Consider the following 23,293-nt stretch of genomic DNA (forward strand, 5'->3'; position numbering starts at 1 on the left):
CCACAATAAAGTCCTGACCTCAGTAACAGCCGTTTCTACATATGGAAAAGTTTTTAAAAGGAGTTCCTGGGAGGCCGGGGTTCCGAACGTATGACCTGTATGACCATGGAGAAAACTTTCTACCTTGATGGAAATCAAGCACTAGTGAGAGTGGACTAGTGGGGGGGATTATATTAGAGCGGTGTAATTACCCATGCGTCCTCTTTCTCTCTAGCACCAATACAAAACTAGAACTACAAAAGGCTAGGTTTTTTTCTTTTTCAACAACAAGAAAGACCAATTAAGATTAAACAACAGTGATGAATACCACAATTCTGTATTCTGTATATAATAGGACTTTATTGATTGTGTTAATTTACATACATTGCAACATTATAGTTAATCATTTGTGCGAATAAGACATAATCGATAATAACCTCACACCTCATAGTTTCCCCAAGCCTAGAAATGTATTTAAAGCATCGTATTGCATCGCTACATGACAATAATTAGCTTCCTCATGCATGAGGAAATCTCCTGAACCCTGCTTCGAAGGAATGTTTCACACATCGTATTAAAAAAAAAAGGAAAGAGAAAATAAGAAAAACACCAAACACATCTTGAGAAGTCTCTCAAGTCTACGCTGCCAGTTTAACACGTGTATAAGTTTTACAAACACACACTGTCTAGGAGGTGATGTACATCTGTTTACAGTCAAGTTCATCAAGCTCAAAATCAGGGCTCATCCAATACGGTCAGCTGGCAGAGCGGCGCATCAGAGCCTGATGAGATCGGACGGCATTTCCTGCGTGAACGGGAAAGGCAAGGAATTGACGGCTTCCTGAGTGAGTATGCGCAGTATATCACATGCTTGGAGAATCACAATACTTATATATGGTAGAAGGTGGCGATGTGAGGATGCTTTAGTGTTCGCGGATGAGCGAAGACACAACGTACGAAAGCTTGATTACGGACAAAACACTGACGAATTTGTACATTTTACAGAAATTTTATCATCATCGGCAGACGGATGCAAGAATATTATATTATAACAAGAATCATAACAATAGTTACTATTATTTGCATCAGAACAGTGCATAGATTTGTCGCAAACCGTTTTCAAACTTTTATTGCGTACATGACGTTTAACAATCTAACTTTATCTTCCTAGGCTCGTACTCACAGTTTCGTTTAAACAAAAAGAAAAAATGACAAAAAATGAACAGGAATGACGTTTAAGGACGTCACAATTCTTTAATCGCGTCATTAAAACCTTTAAATGACCACGTTATATTCAGATCGTGCTGGTTTGAATTGTCGTTTTATAAGACAGTGGTACATCAGGAACTTACAAAACATGCGCTAGGATCAGAACTCCTGAAATGAGTGAGATTTTTGGAGACTTTAATCACATTCTACACATAAACAAGAGGAGGAAAAAAAATGCAAACATACAGTGGAACACCTCGCATCCTCGTACTAAAGTTCAGATTAGCGCTCGTCAGTGTTTTCACTTGACGTCACACCTGATTTTAAAAAGGATCCTAATATCACAAGTTTGTACGGGAATGTTTAATTAAAGGTGCGGTACATGATCATTTTTCTTTTTAAGAGCGAGATCCCCTCGTTGAAACTAAAGAGGGGCGGAGTTAACTTCCAGTCCTTTTTTCCTTAACAAGGGACAAGGGAAAAAAAAACGCAAACCCAACCCTAAAGCAATGAAACTATGCAGATCAACATCGCAAATGTCGTCAGCTTTTTATACTTATCCAGAGAAGGTCTAGAGTGACATGAACATTAACACACACACTTACAGTAATCACATTATGAGTAGAGATTAGTATTAAATCAGCATTTTCCATCGATAATGCCTTTGAGCAAACTTAAGTGTGTTATTGCATCGAATGAAAGTCATTTCAAGTAAAAACATTTGATTGAGATTCAGCTGATCGTTTCAGGCGAAACAGCATAAATGTGTTTTTTTGGTGTCTTTTATATGGAGTTACTGAACTGAGTGAAAATGTGAAGATCTTTCTGAGATGTGACGTCATCGTGACTCTGCTGCTACAAAACATTAGTTTCGACAAGTCAGTGTAGGTCAGAACAGTGACCGGTCTTTTTTTTTCTTCTTTTTTTTTAAGAATAAGAGTTATTGATATTAGTCGTTATGTGTCAAACTGAAAGGAAAAAAAAAATAAATAAAAAAATTTATACTCATTTCCTTAAATAGAGTCAGTCAGCCGGGACTAAAGGTCCAGATTAGATTTCTGATAAACTAAAGCTCTGTAATGATTTTTTTTTTCTAAAACTAAAAGAAGGTATTTACAGTCACAAGCAAACATCCAAAATTAGACTATATAACATTTTACAGGTGGAGCTTAGAAAAGGGGGAGGAAAAAAAAAAGTCGTAAAGCGTAATCAAATATTTTCATCAATCACACCCTGACTGATCTGCGCCACTGGAGTTTCTTCCTTAAAGCCATGATCCATTCAACAACGTGAAAACCAGTGAAGAATCAAATCTCTAAACACATCTTTAGGGTGTTCAGTATCTAACACTCGGTACTAGCGCTCTGGCTAACGTGCAGCTCCACACAGAGAACTGTTCTCTCCTCATGTTTTTTTTGTGCTTCAAGTTTTCAAGCAGTACAAATTTCCAAATACAAAGTATTAACGTCACTCTAAAAGCGTAACGTCCTGGCTTTGTTCCCAAACACACAGACACACAGTTAGAAGCTGCAAAACATCTCCGAAAGAGATGGAGACCGCTGGCAACATTATTATTATTATTATTATTATTATATATATATTTTTTCTTAGAACCCATTCAGAAACGTTCCACTTTGAAACAAAACAAACTGTCATTATGGGTCACATCAAGCTTCCAACTTTTTAAGCTTTCAAAAACTCTATTTTTTAAAGACGTTTTGGAGCCTGAGGGAAACTTTACATAATGTTTTGGTGGAATAAAGCAGTGGTGCTGGTTATATATCTTAAATCAAAGCTGACAGAAATCAACATTTAAAAACAATTCAACCACCACAACCAAGAACCAGAAGCTGAACGGGTCTTTATGGAATCCAGATGTTTCTTCTATGGCACTGCTCATAAACAAAACAAAACAAAAAAAAAAAAAACAAAAAAAAAAAAACACATTGGTTTGAAAAAGTATATTCCTGGCAACCGAGAATACGACCGTGTAGTTTCGGGCAAAAACTAGCGACGTCCTAGGTTACGTTATGAGAAGCGTAAAAGCAGTAGTTATTACACACCGCTTCTTTAATTGCATGTTGGCGTTGTTATTTTTTTTTAGGCTCCGTGTGGACGATATTCTGTTGTTGATGATGTTGAGGTTTTAGTGATAAATATCCGAGTCACATACGGCTCACTTTCCTCCGATCCTGAAACGCTCCACCTCTCTGATGCAGACAGCATGTGATCTAGCTCCCTAATCCAGTGTGTGTGTGTGTGTGTGTGAGTGTGTGTGTGCGTGTGCGTGGCCTACAGGAGGCTGGTGCGCCCCCTACAGTCCTTCCGCATCAATATGTGAGCGAGTTGAGAATAAAGAGACGATCCTCCTCCTTCCTGATCCACTTCAGCAGTTTAGTCACGGCTGACACGGCCAGGGCTTTTGTAGCCAGAGGGCTGAAGCAGAGGTAGAGCTCGAAGCCACTGGTGGACTAAAGAGGAGAACAGGGTACATAAAGCAGAAAAAAAAAGAAAAAAAAAAAATCAAGATAATGATTATGGAAAGTTCCCAACATTGGGTTAATTTGAAGCGTGGTGGTGTGAGCATCATACTGAGAGCTTGAAATTCAACTCTTAAATATTTTACATTGCTGTTTAATTAAGCAAAAGTACATTTTATCCGATTACTCGATTACTAAAATATTCAAAAGCTACAGCCGTAAGGGTTTATTCCATGTAGTTTGTTATTTAGATATTGATCCCATTTTAATTGGCAGTTATCTTTTATGTACGTATTAAAAATAGGTTTCAAATCTTTAAACGGTATCGAGCATTTGATTGTTTTTTTTTTATATTCAAATAAAAATTTTATTTGGTCACATACACAGCCGATGATACTGCTTCTTTGTCGTTTTTTATCTGCTTGCTTATATCTCATTCTACAAATCTAAGACTTTTACACACAACTTTTATTACGATATGAAAGAAACATTTTAGTGCCTGACCTGCTTTGATCAGGTCTTGTGAACGTGTGTGAAGTTTGTGTGCGTTCTCACCCAGGCGAGCAGGTTCTCGGTGTTGGTGCAGCGGTAGATGGAGCGCAGGGGTCGTGTCGGGTGGTGCAGGCGGCTGTGGAGGTACCGGTACAGCTCCATCAGCCTCTCCTGCTCCTCCGCGGTGTGATACGGGACAGGAAACTCCGGGCTAACAGCAAGACACACACACACATTATCAACAACACACCACATCGACAGCCACTCAGAGTTTTACTGACAAGGCTGATTTCACACACACACACACAATCAGCAGCGTATTAAAACACTAAGCAGTATTTAAAGGTGAGTGTGAAGTAAATGTGCAAGTTAGTGCGAGTGGGTGTAAAATCTGCCCCCCTGCTGATACCCAGCGTGACGTTTCTGCCCAGCAGAGGTGCAATGAAGTTTATTTATAAGGTGTAATTCTCACGCCAGACGTCGGAAATATAACAGTTATAAGAATAATCGCTCGGCACCATCCGGGCTACACGTCTGAGGGCTAAATATATAAAGGGTGTTCAAGTCAAAGCGGGACTTTTGATGGTACAGAACACAGTTCTAAGAGTAAAAATTTCCATTATTTCTCCATATAATCTCTTGATACACTAATGCACTTATCCCAGTGTTTCACTAGTGCTTGGACACCATCAAGGTAAAAAGTTCTCTCAAATCAAATTAAGGGCCTGTCCACACGGAGACGCGTTTTGCTGTATACGTATATACATTATTTATCGTATTGGCGTTTCGTCCACACGGATCCGGCGTTTTAGGAGACTGAAACCGCTATTTTTTTTAAACCGGGTCCCAAAGTGGATAAATCTGAAAACGACACCCTTGCGTCTTCGTGTGTACGGCCAATCCGTATATTTTGTAAAACGATGATGTCATCACATCATGTGCCGGCTGCGTCACACGTAACAGCAACAACAACAATGGCGGACAACATGATTGTGTTCATTCAGCCTACTAGCTTTATTACAGCAAAATCTATTGCTTCTATGCAACTGTTATGAGCAACAAGCGATAATGGACAACACCATCTTGGTTTGTATACAGCGCGCAAGGTTATGCGCATGCTCAAAGTCTTCTCCTCCGTGTATAGTGTATCTTTATGGCAGAATTACAGCGCCCCATACTGGTCTGGCATATATACTACACCGTTTTCAGTGGTTTCGTGTGTACGCAGATATTTCTTGAGACGACGCCGTGTTCACGAAAAAAAATGATCGGATAGGGAACGCACCGGCTTCGTGTGGACGGAGTCTAAGAGTCACATCATCGATCGTATACTGTGCGTGAAGTCCCGGTTTGACTCGAAGACCCCTTGTAGAATTTTTAAGAACAAGGGAGATGTGCAAAGCTGTGGCAATTATAGAGGTATAAAGTTAATGAGCCAGACAATGAAGCTGTGGGAAAAAGTAGTGGAAGCTCGGTTAAGGGCAGAGGTGAGCATTTGTGAGCAGCAATATGGTTTTATGCCTAGAAAGAGTACATCAGATGCAGTATTTGCTTTGAGGATGCTGGCGGAGAAGTACAGAGAAGGTAACAGGGAGTTGCATTGTGTCTTTTTAGATTTAGAGAAAGCGTATGACAGGGTGCCAAGAGAGGAGCTGTGGTATTGTATGAGGAAGTCTGGAGTGGCAGAGAAGTATGTTAGAGTGGTGCAGGACATGTATGAGAGCTGTAAGACAGTGGTAAGATGTGCTGTAGGTGTGACAGAAGAGTTCAAGGTGGAGGTGGGTCTGCATCAAGGATCGGCTCTAAGCCCCTTTTTGTTTGCTCTGGTGATGGACAGGATGACAGATGAGGTAAGACAGGAGTCCCCATGGACTATGATGTTTGCAGATGACATTGTGCTTTGTAGCGAGAGCAGGGAACAGGTGGAGGAAAATTTGGAGAGGTGGAGGTATGCTCTGGAAAGCAGAGGAATGAAGGTTAGCCGCAGCAAGACGGAATACATGTGTGTAAATGAGAGTGACACAGGAGGATCGGTGAGGCTACAGGGAGCAGAGGTAAAGAAGGTGCAGGATTTTAAGTACTTGGGGTCAACGGTCCAGAGCAACGGGGAGTGTGGAAAGGAGGTGAAGAGGCGGGTACAGGCAGGTTGGAATGGGTGGAGAAAAGTGTCAGGTGTGTTGTGCGATAAAAGAGTATCAGCGAGAATGAAAGGAAAGGTGTACAGGACAGTGGTGAGACCAGCGATGCTCTACGGCTTAGAGACAGTGGCGCTGAAGAAAAGACAGGAGGCAGAGTTGGAGGTAGCAGAGCTGAAGATGTTGAGGTTCTCCTTGGGAGTGACAAGGATGGATAGAATTAAGAATGAGTTAATCAGAGGGACAACCCACGTTAGATGTTTTGGAGATAAAGTCAGAGAGGCCAGATTGAGGTGGTTTGGACATGTTCAGAGGAGAGATTGTGAATATATCGGTAGAAGGATGCTGAGGTTGGAACTGCCAGGCAGGAGGTCTAGAGGAAGACCAAAGAGGAGATTTATGGATGCAGTGAGAGAGGACATGAAGTTAGTTGGTGTGAGAGAAGAGGATGCAGAGGATAGGGTTAGATGGAGGCAGATGATTCGCTGTGGCGACCCCTGAAAGGGAACAGCCGAAAGACAAAGAAGAAGAAGAAGAAGACCCCTTGTATAATAACCTTTTATAATATTTAAGTAAAGACATGGTCTTATTTTAATTATTTAATCTACTAATAATAAAACAACCATACAAAAAACTTTAAACTAAAAAAAAACAAAAACATCTCATCAAGTTTTAGTTAAATTATTTATAAAAGCAGACATGCTTTATGAGAGTCGTGTTTAAATCTTTTATTTAATACCTCAAAATTTTTGGACTCAAAAAAGCATTACATACTGTGAATTATTATTATTATTAATTTGTTTGTATAATTGTATCTGTTTTTCCTTTTCTGTAACACAAATGACAAAACATTAATATAAATATAAACAATGACGACCACCAAAGCATTACAATCTGAATTTTATCTGAAAGAATAAATAAATCTGTGGTGCAAGATTGTGTTTAAGAAATATATATTTTTTAATTTTATATTTATATATATATATATATATATATATATATATATATATATATATATATATATATACACACACATATACACACACATATACACACACAGTATATATGTATATGTTTTTTAAATAAACTCTTACCTGGTGTAAAGCCCGGAGCTTTTGGACTTGTAGACAAAGTGCCAGAGCTCGGGGATGCCCACCTGCGAGACGGGGTAGGTAGGCGAGTGCAGCGCGTCCAACAGGGGCTGGTAGGCGTTACGCTTCTTCAGCCGGTCCAGAAAGCGCTGCTTGCAGTCCGACAGGTTAAAGAAGTCCTCTCGGTCCGTGGAGACCAAGATCAGACAGAGATCGGATGCCGGCTCCAGGTACGAGATGTGCGCGTGGAAAAAGCCGGAGGCGTTGAACTTGGGCAGGCAGACGGGCGTCCAGCCTTCGCCCTGCCTGAAAGACGAGGACGAGGCGGCAAGGTTGGACAGCAGGTGGAGGTCGGTGTGGTGGAGGTGCTGCTCCTTCTTCCTGATCAAAGCGACGAGTCGATTCCCGGCCAGCAGCACGGAGAAGACCAGGTTCTTGGAGCTGGCCGCCTGCAGGCTGGTGCAGACGATGTTGCGCGTGGTGCTGCACAGCGGCAGGCTCATTGTGGCGTTCAGCATCAGCCCCGCGTCCGTCTCCAGCAGCCGCAGCAGCCCCGCGGTCACGCGCTCCGACCCGGCCAGCAGGCGGCGCAAGTCGTAGCTCTGACGGTGCTGAAAGACGCGCTGCAGCTGAGGCAGGGTGAGCAGGCTCAGGATCTGATAGTAGACGTAGTGGAGCTCGCGCCACAGCTCGCCGTCCGACTGACCCGAGCGCGACACGCACACCAACACCAGCGGACTCTTACGCAGGAACACCACGCGGAAACCGTCTGAGGGGAAGAAAAAAAGGAAAGGAAAAACATGCAATACAGGAGTCAGAGCTTTGTGTTTAACGCTCATTATTAAAACTCTACGATGCACTGGAATGTGGCGATGACCTGCGTGAATGGAGAGTATGACGTTCTTATTGGCTTCTACGAACGACACGAGCGCCATCATGACCCCCATGGTGGTGGAGAGCGCCTCCTCTGAGCCGTAGCGTGTGTAAATAGGCTTCCCCGCCTCGCTCAGGATGAACACGTGCTTCTTGTGCGAGCGCCACGCCTCGCTCGTCACGTCTTCCTCCTTCTCCCGGACTATAGCCTGCACCTCCTGTCTCGGCTCCTCTACAGCGCCCGATCCCTCTCCTTCTCCTCCTACACCTCCGTCTGCTTCATCTTCTTCCTGCTGTACCTCCTCCTCCTTTTCCTCCACCTCCGTCTCGACGTCGGCCGTCAGGTCTTCAAAAGACTGAGTGTGGACGAACATGGCTCGCTCCTGACCCGCGCCTGAGGAGCACAAACAAACACACACAAACCTCACAACTGTAGCCTGACAAGGGTTTTACTGCACCTCCAGCCATCTCCAGTTCAGACAGACTCCTGAGGACATGCAAAGCGTATGTGCGTGTCTCACCTGGCTCTGTCCCTTCTACAAGCCCCGGAGTCGGGCTCTCCGATCTGCTGTTGGAGGGATGCTCGACCGGGGCCAGGTTCCCGTTCGGTGTGTCCCACGTCACCCCTTTACTGTGGACGTCGGCCGCCATGCTGGACAATGTCGTGGGGAGAGAAGACTCGATGTTCCAGTGGTGAATGAAGCACAAGTATCACTGTGTTACAGTTAGAAAACACTGAGAAATTATAAATTGTAAATTTAAAGGTGATAAAAATCTAAAAAAAATTAGCTACTTTACAAAAATCTAGTCTTTTTTATATACATTTATATTATGTTGAGGTATTTCTTTATTTAGTTAGCTAGTTAGTTAATCAGATAGCCAGTCAGTCAGTTATATAATTAATTAGTCAGTCAGCTAGCTGGTCAGTCAGATAGTCAGTTAGCTACTTGGTCAGTCAGGTCAGTGAGGTGGCATTAACTACTTGGTCAGTCAGGCCAGTTATCTCCTTGGTCAGTCAATTAGCTACTTAGTTAGTCAGTCAATTAGCTACCTAGTTAGTCAGTCAGTGGTTTGTTAGAGAGCTATTTAGTTAGTCAGTCAATCAGTGAGCTAGTCAGTTAGATGGCATTAACTTCTAAGTCAGTCAAGTCAGTCAGTCAGTCAGGCCAGATAGCTACTCAGTCAGTCAGTCAGTCAATGGTTTGTTAGAGAGCTATTTAGTTAGTTAATACTTTTTTAGTTAGTTAGCTGCTTATTCAGTCAGTGGTTTGTTAGAGAGCTATTTAATTAGCTGGTCAGTTGGGAAGCTACTCAGTCAATCAGTTAGCTAGTCAGTTAGATGGAATTAACTGCTTAGTCAGTCAGGTCAGTTAGCTACTTAGTCAGTCAACGGTTTGTTAGAGAGCTAGTCAGTCAGTCAGTCAGCTAGTCAGTCAGTCAGTCAGCTAGTTGTTCAGTCAGTCATTCAGTCAGTCAATTATTCAGCTAGTTGTTCAGTCAGTCATTCAGTCAGTCATTCAGTCAGTCAGCTAGCTGTTCAGTCGGTCAGTCAGCTAGCTGTTCAGTCAGTCAGTCAGTCAATCAGCTAGCTGTTCAGTCGGTCAGTCAGCTAGCTGTTCAGTCAGTCAGTCAGTCAGTCAGCTAGCTGTTCAGTCAGTCATTCAGTCAGTCAGCTAGCTGTTTAGTCAGTCAGTCAGTCAGCTAGTTGTTCAGTCAGTCAGTCAGCTAGTTGTTCAGTCAGTCAGTCAGCTAGTTGTTCAGTCAGTCAGTCAGCTAGTTGTTCAGTCAGTCAGTCAGCTAGTTGTTCAGTCAGTCAGTCAGCTAGTTGTTCAGTCAGTCAGTCAGTTGTTCAGTCAGTCAGTCAGTCAGCTAGTTGTTCAGTCAGTCAGTCAGTCAGCTAGTTGTTCAGTCAGTCAGCTAGTTGTTCAGTCAGTCAGCTAGTTGTTCAGCCAGTCAGCTAGTTGTTCAGCCAGTCAGTCAGTCAGTCAGCTAGTTGTTCAGTCAGTCAGCTAGTTGTTCAGTCAGCCAGCTAGTTGTTCAGTCAGTCAGTCAGCCAGCTAGTTGTTCAGTCAGTCAGTCAGCTAGTTGTTCAGTCAGTCAGTCAGCTAGTTGTTCAGTCAGTCAGTCAGCTAGTTGTTCAGTCAGTCAGCTAGTTGTTCAGTCAGTCAGCTAGTTGTTCAGTCAGTCAGCTAGTTGTTCAGTCAGTCAGCTAGTTGTTCAGCCAGTCAGTCAGTCAGTCAGCTAGTTGTTCAGTCAGCCAGCTAGTTGTTCAGTCAGTCAGTCAGTCAGCTAGTTGTTCAGTCAGCCAGCTAGTTGTTCAGTCAGTCAGTCAGTCAGCTAGTTGTTCAGTCAGTCAGTCAGCTAGTTGTTCAGTCAGTCAGTCAGTCAGTCAGCGAGTTGTTTAGTTCCAGCACATGTACTTCAGTCAGATCCACTTATCAATAAATCATTATCATTCAGTCCAAATGTCACTGGTGGAGTATTACACACCAAACGTTTTTTAATAACAAATTTCAATTAACATTATCAATATAATTTAGATGAACATTTTTAAATATAAACTAAATCAGAACATGTTTATGCTGCCTGTCCATGTCTGCTACCCATCAGTACCAAATAAACTCCTGTCGCCATAACCGCTAACACTTATCACCTAATGTACGATTTCGTAATTAAATTACCTCGTCTAAACAAAATAAATATCATCCAAGTAGGGGAATATTTTACCTTTACTGACGCGGTCTCCATTTTAGCCCTGCCGACTCGCTTCCATTATTATGTTTTTTTTTTCTCCACATCCAAATTCAGATAACTTCCGTCTTTCTGCCTGCTCCAGACCTCTTTCTGATTGGACAACAAATCCTAGTATCCAATAGCATTAGAGAAAGCCAGTACGATTGACTGATTAGCCAATCGTAGCTTACAAAAGGCGGGACTTGTTTTGAATACCGGCATGGACCGAACCGAACCGTCGTCTCTGGGACACCGAGTCTCGGACGTTCTTGTGTACAGGGTTCTTTACCCATGAGGCCAAAACTGTTTTAGGTATAGCAGATGTTTTGCCGCAGTGACGCGGCTATCTGAGAGTCGCGTTTTGATGACGTAAATACGCAAGGAGGCGGAGACAGTACGTTTGAAGCGAGCGCGCGACACGGAAGACAAAACAGAAACACACGAAATGATGAATAGATTCGAATAAAGTCGTTTTTTTGTGTAACAGCGGAATCATTAAAGTCAATCTCGGGGTAAGAGACATCATTACAAAGATAACGTGTGTGTAGGAGTGTCAATCATTATTATCACGTGATGTGTTTTTATCTGAGTTCTGATCAGAAACCGAGGTGTGTGTGTGCGCGCGCATGTATATACTGTGTATATATATATATGTGTGTGTGTGTGTATATATATATATATATATGTATGTATATATACATATACATGTGTGTGTGTGTGTGTGTGTGTGTGTGTGTGTATGTATATACTGTGTGTGTGTGTGTGTGTACAGTCGTGGCCAAAAGTTTTGAGAATGACACAAATATTAGTTTTCACAAAGTTTGCTGCTAAACTGCTTTTAGATCTTTGTTTCAGTTGTTTCTGTGATGCACTTCATACGTTTTAAAGGCTTTTATCGACAATTACATGACATTTATGCAAACAGTCAGTATTTGCAGTGTTGGCCCTTCTTTTTCAGGACCTCTGCAATTCGACTGGGCTCTCAATCAACTTCTGGGCCAAATCCTGACTGATAGCAACCCATTCTTTTATAATCACTTCTGTGAGTTTGTCAGAATTAGTGGGTTTTTGTTTGTCCACCCGCCTCTTGAGGATTGACCACAAGTTCTCAATGGGATTAAGATCTGCGGAGTTTCTAGGCCATGGACCCAAAATTTCAACGTTTTGGTCCCCGAGCCACTTAGTTATCACTTTTGCCTTATGGCACGATGCTCCATCGTGCTGGAAAATGCACTGTTCTTCACCAAACGGTTGTTGGATTGTTAGAAGAAGTTGCTGTTGGAGGGTGTTTTGGTACCATTCTTTATTCATGGTTGTGTTTTTGGGCAAAATTGTAAGTAAGCCCACTCCATTGGATGAGAAGCAACCCCACACATTAATGGTCTCAGGATGCTTTACTGTTGGCATGACACAGGACTGATGGTAGCGCTCACCTCTTCTTCTCCGGGCAAGCCTTTTTTCAGATGCCCCAAACAATCGGAAAGAGGCTTCATCAGGAACATGACTTTGCCCCAGTCCTCAGCAGTCCATTCACCATACTTTCTGCAGAAGATCAATCTGACCCTGATGTTTTTTTTGGAGAGAAGTGGCTTCTTTGCTGCCCTTCTTGACACCAGGCCACCTTCCAAAAGTCTTCGCCTCACTGTGCGTGCAGACGCGCTCACACCTGCCTGCTGCCATTCCTGAGCGAGCTCTGCACTGGTGGCACTCCGATCCCGCAGCTGAATCCTCTTTAGGAGACGATCCTGGCGCTTGCTGGACTTTCTTGGACGCACTGAAGCCTTCTTAACAAGAATGGAACCTCTTTCCTTGAAGTTCTTGATGATCCTATAAATTGTTGATTTAGGTGCAATCTTAGTAGCCACAATATCCTTGCATGTGAAGCCATTTTTATGCAACGCAATGATGGCTGCACGTGTTTGTTTGCAGGTCACTATGGTTAACAATGGAAGAACAATGATTTCAAGCATCACCTTCCTTTTAACATGTCAAGTCTGCCATTCTAACCCAATCAGCCTGACATAATGATCTCCAGCCTTGTGCTCGTCAACATTCTCACCTGAGTTAACAAGACGATTACTAAAATGATCTCAGCAGGTCCCTTAATGACAGCAATGAAATGCAGTGGAAAGGTTTTTTGTGATTAAGTTAATTTTCATGGTGAAGAAGGACTATGCAATTCATCTGATCACTCTTCATAACATTCTGGAGTAGATGCAAATTGCTATTATAAACTTTAAGCAGCAACTTTTCCAATGTCCAATATTTATATAATTCTCAAAACTTTTGCCCACGACTGTATATAGTGTGTGTGTGTGTGTGTGTATACTGTGAATAAATATTTGTGTGTGTGTTCCTCTCAGCTGCTCCATCATGCCTATCCGTGCGTACTGCACGATCTGCTCGGACTACTTCGACCACACCAGAGACGTGGCAGCGATACACTGCGGTCACACGTTCCACTACGCATGGTGAGAGAACACACCTGAGCACGTCTTACCTTACAGACCGTCTCACATGCTGAGTGTGTGTGTGTGTGTGTGTGTATATATATATATATATTAATTACACTCCTCCTAAAGATCTGTCTCTTCATCTTGTCTTTTTCCATTGAAGTCTTCTTCAGTGGTTCCAGTCGGCTCCCACGAAGACGTGTCCCCAGTGCAGGAAACAGGTGTGTGTATATGTGTGTACACAAAGCTTGCTTTATTGTCACGTTATTGAAAAACATTTTTTGGCACGTATTTGTGTGATGTGTCCTTTGCGTCCTTCTTCAGGTCAGCACGAGACACATCATCAGTAAGCTGTTTTTTGACATCGCGCCCGATGAAGAGGGATCCGCCGCCGACCCCGAGAGCCTACAGGTCAGAGGTTAAACACTTGGCATGTGCTTACAGCGCTGCTGAAGGAATGGGCGTCTTCGTCAGACTCGATGTCATCATGATCAGGATTTAGATTATTCCGAGCCATGAATTTTGTCTATTTCCTGTGTGTTTTTGTGAAAACAGAAGTCAGTGAAGACATGAAGTGTTTTTACTCAAAGTAAATTGTGGTGGTACAGTGCTGGTACAGTGGTGGTATTGTGTGGTTTCCTGTAAATTTTTACACACACGCATGCTGACACTTCGCTTTTATTCTATTTATTTATTTTCCAGAACGAGCTGGACAGGATGAAAGTAGTTTTATGTGAAAAAGGTAAGCGTGTCCTTCCCCAGAAAGTGCTTCAGCATTTTCGATTCTGTGTCGCTGATGCATCCTGGGAAACGGTGTGTGTTTCAGAGAGAGACTGGAGAGAGAAACAGAAAGCGACGGAGACACTGAAGGAGACGATCGAGAAGCAGAGGGCCGACCTGGAGCGAGTGAGGAGAGAGATCGGAGAGAAGGAGATGCTCTGCACCACTCTGAGAGTAAGAGAGACACGATGAGGGAGAGACGAATAGAGGAATAAAGAGACGGGGATGAATGAAAAAGGGATTGATGATAAGAGAGAAGGTGGAGAAGTGTTCAGAGAGATAATGAAAGAGGGAGCTCTTAGGATAAAGGGGAATAAAATGTCACAATCTGAAGCGATTAAACAAGAAACAGGTTACCATGACAACCACTTGGGAGCATTGTGTGTGTGTGTGTGTACACTGCTAGCCTGATTTTGTGGTTAGCGTTGGTGCTGATGTGTGTGTGTAAGATGTGTGTTTCTGTTTAACCCCCCTGCAGAAGCAGATGCAGTATCTGGAGAGTCAGCAGAGGGAGAGCGACGCGGCTAAAGAGGAGGCTAAGAGGCTGCGCGTCAAAATGAAAACATACGAAAGGTTCATGTTCGACACTAATGTTTACTTGATTCAGGAGCGTTCCTAATGATGTGTCTAATGTGTGAATCGGTCATGATCTGTGTGTGTGTGTTCCAGCCTGGGCGTGGTGCTGCAGGGTCAGAGGGCTGAGGTGGAGGCCATGATCTCAGACATGGGCGTGGGCCAGTCGGCTGTGGAGCAGCTCTCCATCTACTGCATCTCGCTGAAAAAGTAACATCACGCAGCCTTCAGTAACACACTGTTACACCATGTATGGGCCTGACCGTGCAGTGTGGGGTGCAGTGTGTGATGGAGGGATAAATATACAGTCTAATGGAAAGATTAATAAAATGGGTGAATGAACAGGTTGGATGGATGAATAAATCAGTTGATTGATGGACATGTTGGATTAGAGATGGATGGATGAATCAGTTGATTGATGGACATGTTGGATTAGAGATGGATGGATGAATCAGTTGATTGATGGACATGTTGGATTAGAGATGGATGGATGAATCAGTTGATTGATGGACATGTTGGATTAGAGATGGATGGATGAATCAGTTGATTGATGGACATGTTGGATTAGAGATGGATGGATGAATCAGTTGATTGATGGACATGTTGGATTAGAGATGGATGGATGAATCAGTTGATTGATGGACATGTTGGATTAGAGATGGATGGATGAATCAGTTGATTGATGGACATGTTGGATTAGAGATGGATGGATGAATCAGTTGATTGATGGACATGTTGGATTAGAGATGGATGGATGAATCAGTTGATTGATGGACATGTTGGATTAGAGATGGATGGATGAATCAGTTGATTGATGGACATGTTGGATTAGAGATGGATGGATGAATCAGTTGATTGATGGACATGTTGGATTAGAGATGGATGGATGAATCAGTTGATTGATGGACATGTTGGATTAGAGATGGATGGATGAATCAGTTGATTGATGGCTCTACAGCAATTAAATTAAGTAAACGTGGTAATATTATGGTCTGTCCTGTACACTACACTATAGAGAGCTTTTAAACGATATTCCACAACGTGTAAAGCTCCATTCATAATGAACGGCGTGAACCAGTTAACCCCGAACTGACCCGTGTTAATCACAGCGTGTGTGTGTGTGTGTGTGTGTGTGTGTGTGTGTGTAACATCTCCACTCTCACTTCCTCTTTAACTCTTTAACCTCTCTCTCTCTCTCTCTCTCTCTCTCTCTCTCTCTCTCTCTCTCTCTGCACACGTCTCCCTTTCTGTCGCTCCACCAGAGAGTATGAGAGTCTGAGAGGGAGCCTGCGGAGCTCCAACGAGACGTGTGAGAAGCTCAAGAGGGAGCTCTTCTCCTCTAATAACAAGGTACGTCTCTTCCTCTTCTCGACTCTACTCTTCCAGAACATTATGAATGGGAAACTAATGGTGTGTGTGTGTGTGTGTGTGTCTGTGTGTAGTTGCAGAAAGCTACACTAGAGATGAACCGAGTGAAGGATGACATGAAGGCACTTCAGAACGACCTCAGCAACTCAGATAAAGAGATCACAGTGAGACACACACACACACACACACACACACACACACACACACACACACACACACACTGTTAATCCAGGACTATAATACATTCATATAACGTTATGTGTTACATTATGTTCTGACGTGTGTGTGTGTGTGTGTGTGTGTGTGTGTGTAGAGTCTGAAGAAGAAAGTGGAGATCCTCCAGAAGACCCTGAGCACTCCCACACGCACCAACGAGGCCATCAGCCGTCTCGTGTTCGAGAGGTTCGCTCTGACGTTTCTCTCACACACACACACACACACACACACACACACACACACACACACACACACACACACACATCTACATTAAGCCCACCCTGAGTGCCTGTCTCACCCGTGTCTGTGGTTGTGTCTCAGCCCCGCCCCTGTCGAGCTCAAGTGCCCACGCCTGCACCGGCCCTCGGACAGCCAGGACATCGACCTCAACATGACCTTTGACATCACCACACCCGAGCAGGTGGAGAAGAAACCCGCGGCCAACCCCTCCAAGAAGATGCTCCTCGATCCGGCAACGTGAGCGTCTCGTCTCCGTGTCTCTTTTATAACGAATGTTATTCCTGCTTTAAAGTGGCGCTGAGATTAACGCTGATGTTCACCTGTGGCTCTGTAGGACGTCGTCGAAACCTTGCGAGAACACGTTCAGGGGTAAGATCTCGCACCACCCCAAAGACGACGAGGAGCCCGTGTTCAGGAACTCGCTGCTGTTTAGGAAGAAGATGTTCGGCAGCATGCTCGACCCACAGAGCAAATCTGGAGCTGTAAGACCTGCGTACACACACACACACACACACACACACACACACACACACACACGGATGCAGACTCGTTACTTGTGTTTGTACAGTAATATTTTACTGGTGTGTGTGTGTGTGTGTGTGTGTGTGTGTGTTTTAGGTCAGGACAGGCTACGATGGACTCGGGGGACGAACCAAATTCATCCAGCCTGTATCCTTTAGTGCTGTAGTGGTTATCACTGTCGCCCCGCACCTCCAGGGTCCGGGTTCAATGCCCAAGTTTAATTCTGTGTGTGGAGTTTTCGTGTTCTCCCCGTGCTTGGTGGGTTTCCTCCAGGTACTCCGGTTTCCTCCCACACTCCAAAGACATGAAGATTAGGCTAATTGGAGTTGCCAGATTACCTGAGTGTGTGTGAATGAGTGTGTGTATGTGTGTGTACCCTGTGATGTATTGGCACCCTGTCCAGGGTGGTCCATCCCCCCCCCCCACCCCCCTCGTGCCTAAGTCTCCTGGGACAGGCTCCAGGCCCCCGCGACCCTAGGATAAAGCGATACCGATGATGACGAGTGAGGGAGTGAGTGAGTGAACAGTGCCACCACATGGAGATTATGAAGCTTAACGAGCACCAATTAAACACAAGTACGAAAAAGAGAAAGAATTAACATAAAAAAGAGGAGATAAAGAGCAAAATATAACCTAAACAAAATAGAAGTGATTAAACAGAAGGAGAGAAACAAAAAACTGAAGTGGGGGAAAAAAAGAAAAGAATGAATAAAACAAAAACAAGGAAATGAAAACAGACAGAAAACAACCAAAAAAGAAGAGAATTAAATTAGGGAATAAAAACCGACTGAGAATTGAAGCTGAAAATAAAGGTAGCTAGAGGGACATGGACGGAAGAAAAAAGATCTAACTTTTTTTTTTTTTTAATAGCAAAAGTAAAGAAACATGGAAGAGGAAAAACAGACTGGAAAATTAATAACAAGAAAAGAAAAAAGTCAATATTCAGTTTAGTTTTATTTGTATAGCTCTTTTAACAACGGTCATTCTTGCAAGGAAATAAAAACAGAAAGAAAACAACCAAAAAAGAAGAGAATTAAATGGGAGGAATAAAAACCGACCGAGAATTGAAGCTGAAAATAAAGGTAGCTAGAGGGACATGGAACGTAAAAGCAGCTTTACAGAATCAAAAGAAAATTAGGGAAATTAGTTTAAATTCTCAGGGAAAACATGAAAGATTCAGAATGATGAGATCGTCCCTGATGATCGAGCCGAGGGCGATGGTGCTGAGGGAAAAACTCCCTGAGATGATGATGAGACAGAACCATGAGAGGAACCAGACTCGACAGGGAACCCATCCTCATGTGGGTGATAATGAAGAGCAGGGATTGATCTGCACTCATCCTGTGTGTCAGGAGGCTGGAAGTTCAGTATAAACAGGTCACGATTACAATAAATACAATCAGGAAGCTACACGTATGCTGCGACTCATCACTGTTTCATTTCTGAAATGTTTAAGAAGAATTAAACCCGTGTGTAACGACCTCAGCGATGTGTTCCTTGACCCATGTGCGTCAGTCTCCGCTGGCTGAGATCCGGCCGCTCGTCATGAGGGCGAAGCGCAAGAAAGTGTCGAGGCCTCCGCCGAGCAAACTCGCCCCCAGCCTCACCACGCTGGACGGCTTCCTGGAGTGACCTCTGACCCCACGGAGAGAGAGAGAGAGAGAGAAACTCATCACCTGACGTTTCATGTGGACTTGAGACTGAAACTGACGAGAGCGTGCTGGAGTTTTATTATAAACGGGTTATATTTATTTTTGATGTGTTTTTTTTAAATAATTGTGTAGATTTCCTGTCAGATCTTTTATCTGTGCATTTGTTTTTGTTCGTGTTCTTTTACTCTCTTGAATGTGTGTACATTTTCGAGTCATAGTTAATCCGGCTGTAGAGTGAGACTTAATAAAACTGTAGTTTACTTGTTTTCTATGCTCTGTTTTAAGCGGTTTTATGATTTCTTGGTGCATCATATAATATAATGTAGATAAAATGTGTGTGTGTGTGGTGGGGTAAATAAGGACACGGGATGCTTGAAAATGCTACTGCAGGGGTAGAAAAGGGTTGCCTTCGTCAAGGGTGGTGTCACAAAATGTCTAGCGCCGCCCGCGTCTTCACCCTGTCCTACCTTCAGCTCTGTTCTTGCACTTCCCAGTGTTGGCCAGCAGACGGCGCTGAGAGCCTGTTGGGTATTCTCACTGAAATTTGGGAATGCCGGAGAATTGATTCATGGTTTCTTGTGTGTGTGTGTGTGTGTGTGTGTGTGAAATACCCTGCTAGAAGACACACATGGAGACTTCACTAAGCGTTTACGATGATTCAGCACTTTATCAATTATTTCATAATTCCAGAACTATTTCCGACATTCCACCTCGACTTGGTGAGGCATCAGAAGAAGGACTGAAAAAAAGTCCAGGGAGATGAATTCTCAGAAACCTACTGTAGGTCAGATATGACCAGGTTGTTCCATGCTCATCACCACGATTAGGAAATCTGTCTGGAAATCTCTAACTCAGTGGATTTTCCCTGTTTCACATCATGAGTTGGATCTTTGGGTTTGGGATGAACCTTGAACATGTGACTTCTCTATGTTTATTTCTTCTATTCCGTTTAGGGGAAACTCCGTCGCCTCATGCTGTGTGTACGAGATGATCACTTAATTCGAGTTGCAATCCAAAACGATAGCACTTGATGTCTTTTGATGAGATTTTATTGGTTATTATATCAAAAAACACTTCCGGCCATTAGCAGGTAAAGAAGATCAATCACCGAGTCGTTTGGAAGTCGGATCAATAGGAGTTGGATCATCTTCTCGGCTACCACATCCTAGCTAGCCTGTCTTTAGCTTAGCTGAATCGCTAAGCTGGCTAAAGTTCATTCATACAGTAACATTACGTCGTCCTCGTGTAAACTACATGCAGTTAGCTAAAGTGATGTAGAGCCGACAGCTAGTGTTTCGACACCAGCACTGCGGCTGTTACTTAAATCCGCCACACAACAATCATGCATAATGTTAAGGCTTAATATATTTTGAGTATTGTTTTGAGTAACTGATGAGTTACATAAATATTCACCCCCTGTACAGCTGTCATGAACGGGGAAATCTAGTTATGGGGACCAAATTTTTTAGTTTTTTTTGTACCAGGCTGTAAACATGCTTATTTCTGTTGTAAAGTTGAACATTTTAACATGGTGGTCTACTGGGGTTGACTCACTTTGGGGGGCAAAAATGGAGGCAGCCCCCAGTGGACTTTCGAGTAACGAGTGAACTGGTACTGATGAGCTTTGCCGGATGGGGTGTCTCGTAAATGTTCTGTGAGCTGAAGAAAGAAATTACCAAATGTCTTTAGTCAAACCAGACAGAGATGAGAGTGAATCAGGTGTGAATCAGACCTCTCAGGTGGTGTAGAACACACTGTGTGTTACACCATGCTGCTTCCACCTGAACCTTTTAAAAAAAAAAAAAGCTTTTTCAAATTTGTGAACTAGTTCATGGTAATGTGTGTGAACTGAGCCTTAAGCTGGGAATGTGAACTCGCACAATACTGTACACTGTCATGTCCTGCACAACCAAACCTTTATTTCTTGGTTTGGTTATGTTTCAGGAGGAGTGATGATTAGTAAGGACAGAGTGGAGCGGGACGTGCCTTTCCCTTGGAAAACTGGGGAAAATATCCTTTGCCATTATTTGACACAAACCAAAATATGTCCCCTCATGGAATATTTAAAAAAAATCTGTTTAACAGGGACGATGAAGCGAACTATCCAAACAACCCGGCGATGCTACATCAGTGACGTTACAATGTGCAAATACTATCAGTTCATTCTAACATGAACTAAATAAGCAAGTGTCGTCTTCCACGTCACTGTTTTTAACAGAGGAGGTTTTTCCTTTGCTGAACGGCCACTGTAAAAAACAACATTTGAGACCACATCCAGCGTGTACCCCAGTTTGTACCCTGACCTTCCTGGGAAGGGTTCCAGCAACCCCTCAATCCCTGTATCCTGTGGTTGGGGCAAAGATGTAATTCTGTTTCAGAAGGGTTAACTCATTGTCCAGGAACATGCAAAGAAAGCAACCAAGGAGATTGCTGAAACTACTATAATTGGGCTAAGACCTGTAGACCGCATTATTAAAACCCAGTAGGATAGTGGTGCACCATCATCTTTGATGAAGAAATGAGGCCGAAAAACATCTTGAATGAGCGTGATGGGAGATCACCTAAACAACATAGAAAACAACAGTAGGAATCACGGCTATGTTTAATAGTGAAAGTTAGAGCATTTCCATATGGAGAACTGAGGAATTGGGACAAAACAACTGTGTAGCCTTGAGAAGACCACTTATCAGTAAGACTAATCGAAAAAAGGCCCTCTGTTTTTTAGTGAGCATAAAGATTGAACTTTGGAGTGATGGAAAAAGGTCATGTGACCTGATGGGTTCCAAAGTGAGCCTATTCCAGAGTGATGGGCGTGTCAGGGGGTAAGAAGTGATGGTCATGAAGTGATGCTCCCATCATGCATAGTGTCTACTGTACAAGCCTCTGGAGACAGTGTTATGATCTGGGTGTTGCTTCAGTTACTCAGGTCTAGACTCAGCAACATTATGGGGCAATAAAATGAAGTCAGCTGACCATCTGAATGTACTGAATCACAATGTTGTTCCATGAATGGATTTTTTTCTTTCCTAATGGCACGGCACATATTTCAAGATGACGATGCCAGGATTCATCTGACCTGAATTGTGAAGGAGTGCTTCAGGGAGGATGAGACATCGTTGCCACACATGGATTGGCCCCCACAGAGTCCCCAGACTGTTACCCCATTGAGAATTAATGCGACTCAGGATAGAAATAAATGTTCTGAAGTTGCATAAACTTTTTGATAAATGTATTAATGTTTTTCACGTTGCATTATTCTCTCTCATTAAGCTGCGTCTTGGTACGGTATTGTTCCTAATCCCCTGTTCTCTTTAATACGTTTTCTAAGCTTGTGTCATAATTTTAAAAAAATCACCCACACACACACATTTTGAACCATTAATGAGGTTCTGTAATGGCTGTATTCACAGCTGTTCTCCACTCACACACACACACACATCATTAATTATGTTTGGCGTGTCCATCTCATTCAGGAAGCTCTTAAAGAGAAAAGAGAGAGACAGAGTGCTTCTTTTTTGTCCCCCCAGAGACATTACAAGGTAAAAAAAAAAAAAAAAGAAGAAGAAGCATTAAATTACAGAAATACCTCTGGCTTTATAGAAGAGAGGTTTTGGCTTCTCCATTCTGATTGGTGGATAATTGTCAGAGCTTCATTTAATAACATTTATTATTAATTAACGTTATGAGAGAGAGGACTAAGTGGGAATGTGTTGCACAGACAATTAACTGTGAGATTAGAATTGATCAGAAACGATCTCGGCGCTCACAGGAGACGAACATGCTGGGAGCCGGAGCTAATGCCACTTCCTGCTCTCACATCTGGCTCTGGTTGCTGGTCCGTGGCTCTGGTCTGTGTAAAAAGCAGATGGGCGAGTGTTTACTCTCAGGCCGTGGGGAAATGGCAGCGCGCTGGGACGGAGCCAGAAGAGCATGCGAACCGTGCAAAAGGGGAGGAGGAGGAGGAGGATGAGGGGCTTTCATTAGACCCGAGGCGGGGGGTGGAGTGGGGGTGTAGAGGGGCCGCCGGAAAACCATGTCAGTGGCAACAATGGGGTCTGACTTCCTGGTTTTTCAGTAGAGGTGGCAGTGGATGCTGATGTTGTTTGTACCATCGCCGTGCAGTGAATCAGCATCATGAGTGCGATGCCTGAGGACGCCTCCGGAGGGCAGCGTGGGGAGTTTACGGCTCAGGATATCACACACGTGGTTGGATCAAAACAAACCCTGACAGCAGTGTGGTCCTCCTAGGAACCTCTGAACTCCAACTGGGGACCGTGGAGGCCAGTGGGGATTATTATTGTATTTAATCCCATTTTTACGACCATGGTAGACCTCCAGTTGAAATTCACACACACACACACACACACACACACACACTATGGGCAATTTGGGAACGCCAATCAGCCTAATCTGTCTAATATGTCTTCGGCCCGTGGGAGGAAACTGGAGTACCCGGAGTGAACCTTTAAAACTTTAAAATACTAAAAGAAGTCAGAG

The 23,293-nt window shown here is 43.3% G+C and overlaps 2 protein-coding genes across 2 annotated transcripts; one reads left to right on the forward strand and one right to left on the reverse strand.

Moving 5' to 3' along the window:
• Positions 1–3,451: 3,451 nt before the first annotated feature.
• mon1a (MON1 secretory trafficking family member A) lies at positions 3,452–11,067 on the reverse strand. Its single transcript, XM_053484607.1, has 6 exons — positions 10,987–11,067; positions 8,781–8,973; positions 8,264–8,653; positions 7,390–8,155; positions 4,224–4,371; positions 3,452–3,659 (listed from the first exon to the last, which is right to left on the reverse strand). The coding sequence occupies exons 2-6, from the start codon at positions 8,908–8,910 to the stop codon at positions 3,519–3,521; spliced, it is 1,575 nt and encodes a 524-aa protein (XP_053340582.1). The 5' UTR covers positions 8,911–8,973; positions 10,987–11,067; the 3' UTR covers positions 3,452–3,518.
• Positions 11,068–11,264: 197 nt separating this feature from the next.
• Positions 11,265–19,131, forward strand: traip (TRAF-interacting protein). Its single transcript, XM_053484608.1, has 15 exons — positions 11,265–11,504; positions 13,356–13,463; positions 13,609–13,666; positions 13,770–13,856; positions 14,148–14,187; positions 14,272–14,399; positions 14,704–14,798; positions 14,895–15,008; positions 16,061–16,148; positions 16,241–16,330; positions 16,480–16,568; positions 16,704–16,859; positions 16,957–17,104; positions 17,241–17,291; positions 18,660–19,131. Exons 2-15 carry the CDS (start codon positions 13,366–13,368, stop codon positions 18,774–18,776), a joined length of 1,359 nt encoding a protein of 452 aa, XP_053340583.1. The 5' UTR covers positions 11,265–11,504; positions 13,356–13,365; the 3' UTR covers positions 18,777–19,131.
• Positions 19,132–23,293: the final 4,162 nt, after the last annotated feature.

The sequence above is a fragment of the Clarias gariepinus genome, chromosome 23, assembly GCF_024256425.1.
Source record: "Clarias gariepinus isolate MV-2021 ecotype Netherlands chromosome 23, CGAR_prim_01v2, whole genome shotgun sequence".
NCBI lineage: Eukaryota > Metazoa > Chordata > Actinopteri > Siluriformes > Clariidae > Clarias > Clarias gariepinus.

Coding starts and splice junctions, on each gene's coding strand:
- mon1a (XM_053484607.1), bottom strand. CDS start 8,910: ATGGCGGCCGACGTCCACAGTAAAGGGGTGACGTGGGACACACCGAAC. Junction 8,156..8,263: donor CATACTCTCCATTCACGCAG/GTCATCGCCACA, acceptor TCTTCCCCTCAG/ACGGTTTCCGCGTGGTGTTC. Junction 3,660..4,223: donor CCGAGAACCTGCTCGCCTGG/GTGAGAACGCAC, acceptor TCTCCTCTTTAG/TCCACCAGTGGCTTCGAGCT.
- traip (XM_053484608.1), top strand. CDS start 13,366: ATGCCTATCCGTGCGTACTGCACGATCTGCTCGGACTACTTCGACCAC. Junction 13,667..13,769: donor GTCCCCAGTGCAGGAAACAG/GTGTGTGTATAT, acceptor GTCCTTCTTCAG/GTCAGCACGAGACACATCAT. Junction 14,188..14,271: donor AGTAGTTTTATGTGAAAAAG/GTAAGCGTGTCC, acceptor TGTGTGTTTCAG/AGAGAGACTGGAGAGAGAAA.